General features: G+C 39.5%; 1 protein-coding gene across 3 annotated transcripts; it reads right to left on the minus strand.

Annotated features, from left to right (window-relative positions):
- Positions 1–283: 283 nt before the first annotated feature.
- LOC113571804 (transcription factor 12-like) lies at positions 284–9053 on the minus strand. 3 transcript variants are annotated; one of them, XM_027000941.3, is made up of 12 exons: positions 8797–9053; positions 6616–6715; positions 5619–5758; positions 5145–5286; positions 4988–5052; positions 4417–4513; positions 4149–4222; positions 3807–3992; positions 2914–3010; positions 2498–2675; positions 1703–1935; positions 284–1415 (listed from the first exon to the last, which is right to left on the minus strand). In XM_027000941.3, exons 1-12 carry the CDS (start codon positions 8866–8868, stop codon positions 1270–1272), a joined length of 1530 nt encoding a protein of 509 aa, XP_026856742.3. In that variant the 5' UTR covers positions 8869–9053; the 3' UTR covers positions 284–1269. The 3 variants fall into 3 exon arrangements, with proteins under 3 accessions (XP_026856742.3, XP_026856740.3, XP_081568357.1); XM_027000939.3 differs by having other exon boundaries at positions 2498–2711; XM_081712231.1 differs by having other exon boundaries at positions 2498–2711; positions 8755–9053.
- Between the last annotated feature and the right edge of the window lie 2653 nt (positions 9054–11706).

Consider the following 11706-nt stretch of genomic DNA (forward strand, 5'->3'; position numbering starts at 1 on the left):
CTGATTCTCATTACTGAGCCCGACTTCGTTTGCTTTCGAACGTTATGGATCCACACCCTGGCCCCTTTATTTTATTTATTTATTTATTTATTTTTACCGTATTACGTTTAATCCGTTATATGAATTTCTTCAGTTATTCCATATTCATTCTTTGACAAAACATAACATACTAATTAGATGTTTACTTTTAACTTAGTCAAACTAGAAAGCTAGAGTGCCTGTTAACAGCAAGTCTTACATGTTTTCCTTTTTAACATAAAGAACATTTCCAGATTTCTTTATTCATTCATTTTTATTTAAAACTCTATGAAAGAAGTATACACCAAAACAATAGACAACATTTAACATGGAAAAATGTATTTCTAGAAAATCATAATAAAATATCAGTGTCACGCTCCAACCGGTATCCAGCCAGACCAGCTCATAATCATCCACCAATCACACACGCAGATCACTTATTAGTTCTCAATCACACGTCTATTAGTATGATCACTGTCACCTGTCTTTTGATTGCCTCTCCCTATGTTCACAGGTGCTCGTTGCAGACGCGCAGTGTTAGGCTATCAACCTGACTAGCAATAAACTGCATCTTCTGAAGCGTCCCTACGAAAGCTATTATTTCTACTTCCTTTTTTTCTTCAGTCCTTTTACCGTTTGCTCTTTGTTTTTAGAGAAACAATTTAATAAAGCGTGTTATTTGTTTGCACTTTCGCCTCGCTGCCTAAGTCGCTCACCTTCAGTTATGACAATTAGTATTTAATTACATATTGTAAATGTTGTCAGTTATATGCAAATACCAAGGCTAATGTTTACATAGAGTAGAGTTACCGAGAAGCCAAGTTTACAAGCACATCTACTGCATTGAAGGTTATGAAAACACTAATGGCATAAAGTAGTAATTTTTAACAACATTGAAATGTTCTTTGGATATTGTTGCTTCATAGTCTCATATAAAATATATATTATTGGAAGATAATGCTATAGAATTGCTGGAGCTTTGTTGTCCTGAACAGCAATCTATCAATGGGAAAACAAACTGGTTTGTCAGGTACTTGTGTACATATAAACAGTGTACGTGGTAGCAAAAGAAAATAAAACCCCACAATGTTCTTCTCTTTTTAAAGTCAATTATAAACATAATGACTATGAAAGTGCTATAAAAAAAAGAATGTTAAAGGTTTATCACAAAATACTGCCATTTATTAGCCCAGATTCACATAGACACATACACACACACACACACACACACACATACACACACAAAGGCTGTCAGTGATGCCCAGAGAGACTGTTGCCTTGGTCAGGCAGTGCTGAGTGAATGATTGTATGCATAGCCTGGGGATCCAGAGTGAGGGCAGACACCTTCTCCTCCTCTCTCCTCCTCAGGCAGGCAGCCTTAGGGTTGAGATTACGCTCTAAGAACAACACAGAACACAAATCATTCAAACTTTAGCCTTTACACCAGATAGTGGAATTGTTATCATATATATATATATATATATATATATATATATATATATATATATATATATATATATATATATATATATATAACTTTTGTGTTTTATTTCTACTTGTTTGTTTGTAGCCATCAGTGTTACCAGTTGGGTAGTACTTCAGTACAAATGGAGGCAATGAGCCTATGAAGAAAGACTTATGAGGAGGCTGATCCCAGTTGCAGCACTCTGCAATGAACCCTTACCGCGGACCTGCTGCTCCAGTCTCAGGATGACGGCGACGGCCTGGTGCAGGATGAGCAGTTTGGTCTGGGGCTTGTCGCTCTTCAGGTGCAGTTGCACCATGCGACCCAACTCCTTGAAAGCCTCGTTGATGTCACGCACGCGCAGACGCTCGCGCGCGTTGTTTGCCATCCGCCGTTCCCTTTCTCGCTCAGCCTTCTGCTCCGGAGACAGCTCCTCATCATCGTGGACGCTGCTGTGAGTACGCACGCACAGTATCCAGCAATGGTCACGCGCATGCACAATGCACACACATGGACACGCACACGCACACGCACACGCACGCGCACCAATGCGCACACCAATGCGCGTGCATGCAGAGAAACGTTGTAAGTAGAAGTAAGTAGAAGTCCAGATAAATATCCGGTATTTCTTGTCTGTGTTATTCCTGCATAACAATTTTGACAAAAAAAGTATTCACATTTGGCAGAAGAGACAGCAGTCAGATCATTTGTTAATCTGTTAGGTTGCTTTTGTGTCTTATTTCGAGCTTTTCTCAAGGCCCAGACATGGTAGTAATCAAGATTGCTACCCATTAAAAAGAAAGAAAGGTCAGACAAAAAGTATGGAAGGATATCCGAACGCGTTGACATTTATAAGTCTGTCGTGATGTCCAGCAGGAAGAGCAATTTTTCTATCGTAAATCTTATAGCAGTCGTAGGCAGTGAACGTCGGGCTTTTGTATAGATGTATTTTTATCGGGGTTCTCTGTTGCCCTCTAGTGGCTAGTATATTCTACTGTCTCAAGAGCTCATTACCTGTTCCTGCTAGCAGGGTCAGCATTGGGTGTTTCAGGCTCTCGAGTATCACTCTCTGCATCAGAGTGCAGACCATCAGAGGAGGGCTGAGACAGGCAGGTGGAATGAGGGCGGTGGTTGGGGTGTGCCTGACGAAGTCCAAGCTGCTCTCCATCAGTCGGCTCCACTTTGACCGAGCCTGGAGAGATGTCAGAGAACAGCCCTGCAGCCAGTGCTGCCAGACACAACCAAGCTATGAGCACCGGTGAAGCTTTCACAGCAAACAAACAGTGGAATGAAATCAGTCCATAAACATGGCCTTGGCCCTCAGAAACACTCTGCACCATCCAAAACACACAAAAAAGAGCAGAAGGTAAGCAGAAAAAAGGAGCTGAGTGCAGGAGAGGCAGCAATGGGCGAGTGTGGCTTAGGCGGACCTCTGAAGCTGTCTTCAGGATTAGTCCGATGGGAAGCAGAAGGAACAGCTGAGGGGTGGATGGCCAAGTGTGCAGCCTCACCTGCATCTGCTGACACCTGCGGAGACATACACCCAAAACACATTCCTTCAGCTGTTCTTCAGTAGGTGCCTCACACCTTTTTTTCCTGAGGGAGCAAATACCATTATTCCAGGAAGTTGAAAAATCCTGAATTTTAAGAGTAAAGAAAGACGGTTTTGCCAAAATCAAAGGAGACCACATTTCAAGCCCATAGTACCAGTTTTATATTTCCGTTATTCAGTCCAAGTAAATATCACTACATCTAATGTTAAGCAGGAGCGTTAGCTGAGTGCCCTTGATTTCTTCTGCATATGCCACTGTCTGCACCTTTTTATTCACTTCTTTACAAACTCAGACGTAGATAAAATAAACATTAGAAGTAGCTTTCCAGTCATGCAAGGACATGGACCCACAATTCCAAGGTTATTACTGTTAGGCTCTCCATTACTCTCAATGCCATATATCAGTTCCTAGAATTCTTTAATATCTTGATTTCATTGTTAACATGGTTCTTCAGGCTATAGTGAATTTGAAAACTAACGAATGCCATAGTTGCTAATGCTATGAGGCCTCTTCAGACCAGTTAGGAAAAGAGGACTGAAAATGTATTGTGTAGTTATTACACTGTAGCATCAGTGTTATTTAAATGGTTTATTTATTAAAAAGAGTAGAAACCAAATAAGCAAATAACTTTAATCCAGTTGGTGTGTTTACCAGGTCTTCTGCATATGGGAAATATTTAGGCTCATACAATTTTCCCTGCTGTACACAACATAGACCCTTACAACATTTACACATAATGACTAGAATAAGAGATAATGAGGAAAACTTACATCTGTTGGTAATCCACTTGTTACCAGTCCTGAGATGGGGTAGTTTGGCCTCATTGTGATTGGTCCATTTTGTGACTGTCCAAGTAGGTTGTGCATGTCATTGGTCAGGGTAATATTTGTCCCACCTACTGCATGGTTTCGTAGGATGTGAATGGCATCATCCAGTCTGTCCAATTTATCCTCAATCTGAAATCCAGAAAACATATATGATAAAAATTGAATGATTTCTAAACTGCTTTGTTTTCTTCAAAAACTGGATTCACAAACCCAAATAAACAAGCAAAAGCACAAAACAGATTACTCAAAATCTGTGCATAAAAGATGCTATTAAGAGGGCTGTACCAATGACTGCAGAGAGTTCTCGTAATTGGATGGCTGTGCTTTCTGTCCAGCAGATCGATGCCATTGGCTGCCTCCTAAAAATATAGAGAAAGAATTCCACTGTTTAACAATTTAAATTATATTTTTTAATATGTTACACTCAAAATGCTATATGAATGGAGATTTATGTGATTTATGATGTGTTACAGAAATATTATGGAAGACCTGTCACTAATGGTTTTGATAAAAGGGAAGGAAAAACTTGTTTGACCTCTTTAATGTATTTTACCTGCTGAGACTGTAGAAGCAGCCAGAGGTGACAGAGATCTCCCTGGAGTGGATGAACTGGGTGGAAAACTGCTACTCGTGTGATCAGGAGAATAAATCTAAAAGAGAAAAGGACAGAGAGAGGTGGAGATGAGGAGAAGAAGGGATGAGGGGAGAAATGGGGTAAAGCAGGGTTTCAGTGACAGCACATACATCATTTTAAAAGCACAACTTGTCATCTCAGGAAAGCCTTTTGTCCTGAATGCCTCAGAGTCTTGGGTGGAAATGTCATAAATGTCATAAACAAAATGACATCATAAATCTTGATGTTTTTACTGCACAGTTGTGCAGTAAGAATTGCACAGCCCTTTATAACATTTGCCACGAAGGCAAGAAAAAGCACTATAAATGAATATGTAAAACTTCAAAGCTATGATCTACAAGTACCTGAGGTCCAGCAAACTAACTCACTGTGGAAAAAAACACCATCCTAAATCTCCTGAACCAATTCATTTTAACTATGTTAATTTAGCCATATTGTATATGGAAGGATAGGTGGGAAGAACTGCTTGTGGTAGGAGACGAGTTCTTACGGAAGCCAGGGCTTTTCCAAGAGCATTTCCCGTGTGAGGGTCTGCAGCCAGGTTCTCCTGACCCCCTGAAACCACATACACAGACAATATAATTCCACATCAGCAAACATTGTGAAGTCCACAGTATTTTAGTCTGTGTGAGTCTTGGGGGCTTTACCCATGGAACGGTCAGTTGTGCTGGCTGCTACAGTGTGGGGTGAAGACAAGAAAAGTGACGCGCTGCCATTGCCTCTATGGAAATAGGTCATTGGTGGGAGACGCTTGCTGGCTGCAGATACTGCTGAACTTTGCAGTAGGTTCTATGGAAAAATTAAAATGTGTCGATTGTTGAACTTCCCATTAGGGTGTTTAAAAAGAATTAACAGCATGAAATTAACTGAACTTCATCTCTCAACTGTGAACACTTCAATTATCCATTCTCCAGAGTTGAATGCATTATTGATGATGGCTACAATAAGACTGGTTAAGGTGCTAACATTCATGGCCTCAAAATATTGTCATTGTGCCATGAGTCTCAGAATTAATTCTACTTTTTGGCTTATTGGGAAAAAGTTATTTTTAAGCTTCATTTTTAAGCTTCTATACCATCCTCAAGACTTCTATATTTTCACATTGTAAAGCAAAATCTTACCAGACAGTCATGTGTTGGCAGGTTGCCATAGTTCCCAGACTGTGATTGGTTAGAAGGGGAAGATCCCAGCATGCCTCCATGACCTGATGGGCTGATCCCACTGGATGAGCTCCAGGGGTCTGTAGAGCTGTTTGTCCCATCTGACAGAAAATGACAAAACATACTGAGCAAAATAAGAGATACAGGCTAAAATAGCTACTGAGGATTTATTTTTTGTTTTCTTTCTGTCTGCTCTCTCAGACTGTTCCCACTTATCAGCATGAGAAAGGGACTTACTAAGAGAAACAAAATAAATATCTGAGCAACAATAAAAAGCAATTAAAAGGTTAAACTTTTCAGCAGTTACACAATCCAGAGCAAATGACAAGAAACATGAAAATTATCTTATGAATATTATCTTTAGCAAAAAAAGAAGTCCACTGCTGTACACTGTCTTTGGATGAGCGGAAGTGTGTGACAAAAAAAAACAAACCTTAAAAACTTAATACACAACCTATAAAGCAAAGTTATTAGGATAAATCCAGTACAAAGTATTTCTCTTTATGAAAAACGTTCTTCAGTTTCTTTATGAGTTTCAAAAATGATTTTAGTTTGTCTGTGAATGTCTGACTTTCTTCTCAAAATAAGCCCCCAAAACAGCTGAGTAAACAAAGCTTGCATGTGTGTATGCTCCCCCCCCAAAAGAAGTCCTTGAAACAGCAATGGTACACCATAGACAGGATCTTATTTCATTCTCTCTCCCAAGGGACTGTAGTGCCCTTGAGAGAGGAACACTTTCCAACAACAGACCTCTGTCTTCCAACACACACACACACACACACACACACACACACACACACACACACACACACACACACACACACACATATATACAGTCAGATAGATGCACATGGGTACACAAGCAGTACACACATAAAGATAAAGCAATAACAGTCTCTGATCTTCTAAACAGTTGATAGAAATTGTGGGATATTTTAATAATTAAATATGAGTTTACCAAAAAAAGTGCTTGTGAAGCTTGTGTTAGGCAGTTTGAACGTTGAGTAGGAAGCAGAATCCCTTTTCAGTTCCTCCGTATTTGGAGACGGAGAGTGCACCTGATGTTTGAAAAGCAAAATATACTGATGGGAAGAACATCCTGGGGAACATATTGTAACATATTGTACAAAAGATCATATTCCTAAAAGATTCGCATTCTTTTTAAAATATGCCTACATTTTTAAATACAAGGAAATGGATCCTTGTATAAAAATGATAAAAAATGCTTTCTTTGTTAAAAAGCAAAATAAAGGAAAAAAAGATGTTTGGATGTAATTTTTATCACATTTTTGTCCACAAACAAAAGAATTTGGAATACCTGCCCAGTTCACTATACATGCTGTAATAGACACCTTCATTTACAATTAGAATTCCCCTGATTGACAGAGGGAGAAGGAAATGAGGCCAGACTGCCCATCCATAGATCAGGGCAGGTTATGCTTAGACTCCTGTCTAAGGCAATGGCACTATCAGGGTTTGAATTCACCGTCACACAACAGGACACACATTACACATATATGTAAATCTTATACCTTAAGACATATGTAATCTATATATTACAATGTAATTATTTATGTAATAATTTACATAAATTCTATGTTATCTTGTGAATATTCCTTTCAGAGAAACACAAACACATAGAGCCTCCTCTGAACCTGCTTTGCACCTGCTCTGTGCTTTGATCTCATTTCTCTCCCTTTTCTCCTTCTCCCTTCCACTCCAGGAAGTGACCGCAGGCCTCCCCGTACTGCAACAGTGGCACATGCGTCGCCAGGGCAACAGTCATCTAGAATCAGGATCATGCTGGGGCCACTGAGAATTCAGCTTGTCCCATTCATAGGCACATGACCAAGAAAGCATGTTGCTGACCTTGATTGGCTTGTTTCCCAAAAAGGCCTGCACTGATTGGCTGATTCGGCCCCGGTCATATCAGCCTGGGTCCAACCTTATACTGCACAGCATATGGTGCAGGATCAGGCCAACTGCCCAGTGTCTGTAATGACTGGCCAAGTGACCCGTTAATAATATTAACACCCTCCAGCATGACCCCTCTCACCCTCATGGGTCAGCATGAAAGCACAAATGGCTCAATCTCAGAAGCTGCAGAGAGGAGCTCTCTCTTTGGAAAGCTTCATTCTACAGCCCAAACCTCATCAGATATCAAAGAACTTCATAAGACGAACATCAAAGACTACTTAGAGTTAAGTAAGCATGTGTCTGAGCCAGTGAAAATATTACCACAAAACCCATTTTAGAGTGAAGTGGGGAGACACAGTGCAGGAATGTCTTCTGAAATGCAGCCTCGTAGCATAGAAAGACTGGACAGCTCTCAAACACATTTCATCAAAGCTTACTGACTAGCTGGTCCAAAATTTTCAGTCAAACCCAAACCAGCCCTGCACATGTGCAACTCATTTCTCTCCTTGCTCTGTGTCATCCGTGCCCGTCTGGAGGCACTTACCATGTGTGCACATCAAAGAGGGGGCTGTGCACTGGTGTAATGGGGTGGGGAACACAGGGGAAAAACATCTGCCGGAGTTCAGCCACATACCGACCAGGGCATTTCACCTCATGGCAAAAAATATCCTACTCTCAGCTACAGCTGGGATGGGACTTCGGAGATATACAGGAAAGGTTGTTTTGTGACTTAAAGCTATGCTGCAGTAGCAAGCAGGAAGAAACTTGAAAGTGCAAAATGCCAGAGGCTCCAAACAGCATTTAAATGTTCAACTGCTGCTGTGATAAGCACTGCACTTTTAGAGGATCACTTTTATAAAGAGGATAGAATAACTGAAATGAAAGCACACAATCACTGATGTGAACTGCTTTAAATTCACATGCTAATTATACTAAATTAAACACATACAATCTGACACGCACACCCCCTCCAACAAAAACCCACCTTTACTTACTTAAGTATAAATTTAAGCACATGGGCTAACCACATGAGGAACACCATGTTATACACACAAATCAATATGCTATATTGCATGACTTTGTGTTTCATCCACATTTATCATATGAACAAAATTTCTGTAGCCAAAACACAGAATAATCTCATCTAAAAATATATGGCAGTAGTTTAAAGCATACTCACTGAATATCACAGAAATCAGCTCACAGAAATCCAACAACTTACCGCTTTTCCATTGCCATAGTGATACATGAGTGAGTTGCTGACTGACCCCGGGCCAGAGAATGCACAAAACATGACTGCTGCAACACTGTCACCTCCGTGCTTATAGCTGTCCTTAGATCACTACACTTCCCAGAACTATCGTATTCAACAAAGATTTACACAGGTACATTTAGTCCAGGAGCTCAGCAGTCCTCTTCTCACAGCTTTTCTCTACTGAGTTCAGCCTTACACTCACACCACTGATGCAAGCGAAGACTGAACCAGACCAAGAGGCGGGTATGAGGCATGTGTTTAGAGTGTGTGTGTGTGTGTGTGTGTGTGTATGTATGTGTGTGTATGTGTGTGTATGTGTGCGTGTGTGTGTGTGTACATGGGGGAAAGGGGGGTGTAGTGAGGCACACCATGTAAGGCAAGATAGAGGGGGAGGAGCGAGGAAGCTCCCTTGATGAGCTTTGACTTGTATGCAAACTTAGCTATTCAGAAAGAAGTGAACAATGGTGGAATATTTCTGTATCGGTTAGCATTTTGTATTATAGGTTAGTAAAGAAGGCTTTTCTTTTATCAGAGGAAGAAACAGACAAATAGGCAGAAATAAAGTATATTCTCTTGCAACAGCTACAGGAAGATCATGAAAAACACAGTTGTATCGAGCCTGCAAGCAATCTTTCTTCCTGCAACACAGTGCTCAGAGCAGTATATGATACAGAAAAGAAAAAAGTGTTTTTCACAAACCATTAAGTGGTGTTCTGTTTCACCTTTTGACCTACTTCCTTTACAGACACCAATTCAGATGGCATCAGGTAAACTGGCATGTGTGTAGCAAGATTGATGTGGGACTGAGGGAAGCTGAAGTGAAGTTATTTATACACCCAGTCCTCTGTCTGAACCACTCCTGGGCTACTCTTTCCTTATTACATCTTGTGGTCTTGAAGAAAGACTTAATCCCTGATTTACTGTCTGCTGGCCTGTCTGTTCTTTGGGTGACCCAAGAATAGTGGTATCATCATTAAAGAGAAAGAAGCTACAAGACAATTGGAAATATCATAAACCAAGCTAGAGTATACAGTCACAGTACACCTTACCAAAATACAAGTGGAATGCAATGTACTTTGTTGAATCTTTTATGTAAACCTAATTAGAAAATCTGAAATGGAATGGCAAATAGACAGTGTAGGAAAACGTTTATAGAACAGAGAAGGCATAAGTTTAGTCTGTTCTCCTATGACCAGAATATTATACACATTATACACCATTGTTACAAGATCTTAACCATCAATATACACTCAGTTTATATTCCAAAATAGCATTAGCAAGATCTGAGCAACAAAATCTGTCAGTGGCATAAATCTGACTGATGTGACCTGGTGTGACAATATCATGCAACACAGTGTCATTCCAAAATGGGGACCCCTGGAAGTTCCACTGGTGTGACTTTTGACTTGAATCAGCCAGAAAATCCCCTACTGCCTTTTTTCAGGAACCAGGACTGAGACAAACATGACATGATGTAAAGTAACATACATGAGAGAGGTCTACATATAAGCACTTTGTGTCAGACTGCCCTCATGGGACTCTTAATCTCAATTTGTGAGGCATCTGTCTGACCATAAATACTGTTTTGCCTTAAAGCAGATTCAACATTTACAGTGCACATAATGTAAATGGGTACAATGCAGTTTTTGCTTTCCTTGCCAAAATTATTATCTTATAAAAGCAAAAGACTGATTAGTAAGTAGCCAACATTGTGTACCTCCTGCCATAAAAAAACATACGAAATGCTTCTAAACAAACGCTTGTCGTTTGGGACAGGACTGATTTTTGAGAGAGTCTAGGCTTCAGGTTATCCCAACAGCTGGAGTGTATGAAGCTAAGGATGACAGTTTAAGAGGATTGGAGCAGGTGAGCCTCAGAGTGACTGACATCTGACTTAAGCACACTGGCCTAGACTCTCTGAGTGAGATTTGCACAAGAGATGGTGCTGTAGTTTTTCTTAGCCTCTAGTATAACTTTACACACTTATATGACCTCTTAAATATAATGTGATTGTTACTGTGAAGATTAAATGGCAAGGTGTTTCACTTGTTTACATACATAACCTCTTGTGTTAAATAAGCCTGTTCAATTTATGTTGCCTTTATATACATTAGGACTCTCTGTGGGTGCTCCTTTGTAGCTAGAGGCCACTAGGATTTAGACTAAGGTAATCCCCTTTAGATAAGATTATTTTAAAACCTCTCAAATACCATGGTTCTGAGCAAGACAAGATATCCCCACAACAAACACACAGAAAAATGAGAAACACCACTTACATGTACTCTTGTCTAAACAGACAGGGACAGACAGGGAATATTATGTAAATTGTAAACTTGTATGTGCATTTGTTAAAATCACTATTAATGTGAGATTTATTAAGAATCAATATAATGGTAAACTGGAGCCGAACAATTATCAGTAATATTTAATCATGTTTGGTTTATAAACCAATGTATAAAATACACAGGTTTCTAAATTTGATATTCAGTGGGGCAATATCATGTAGCTGAATCTTAAGTGGAAATAAATCTGTCCAATATATCTAGCAGTATATAGCCTGTACAAGAACCTGGACACAGTTAGATGGGAAGTGATAAGATATTGATTCAAATCAGGTAAAGTGTTTAAATTATTTTTGATAAATACACAATTAACAATTTACAAAATACATAATTTGCAAAATACATTCAATTATATTTTACAAAATACATAATTTCCTCTTGTAGTCATGGATACAGTTAGAAAATATATGGGCTGTATTGATTCATAACAATAAGGTTGTGCTGTTCTGTCAACTAAACATAAAATATAAACCTAATGTACACATAAACACAAAGAATAACATTAAATATTTCCTTTTTATATATTAAAAGTTAT

This window comes from Electrophorus electricus, chromosome 4, assembly GCF_041902795.1.
Source record: "Electrophorus electricus isolate QZ-2024a chromosome 4, ASM4190279v1, whole genome shotgun sequence".
Classification (NCBI taxonomy): domain Eukaryota; kingdom Metazoa; phylum Chordata; class Actinopteri; order Gymnotiformes; family Gymnotidae; genus Electrophorus; species Electrophorus electricus.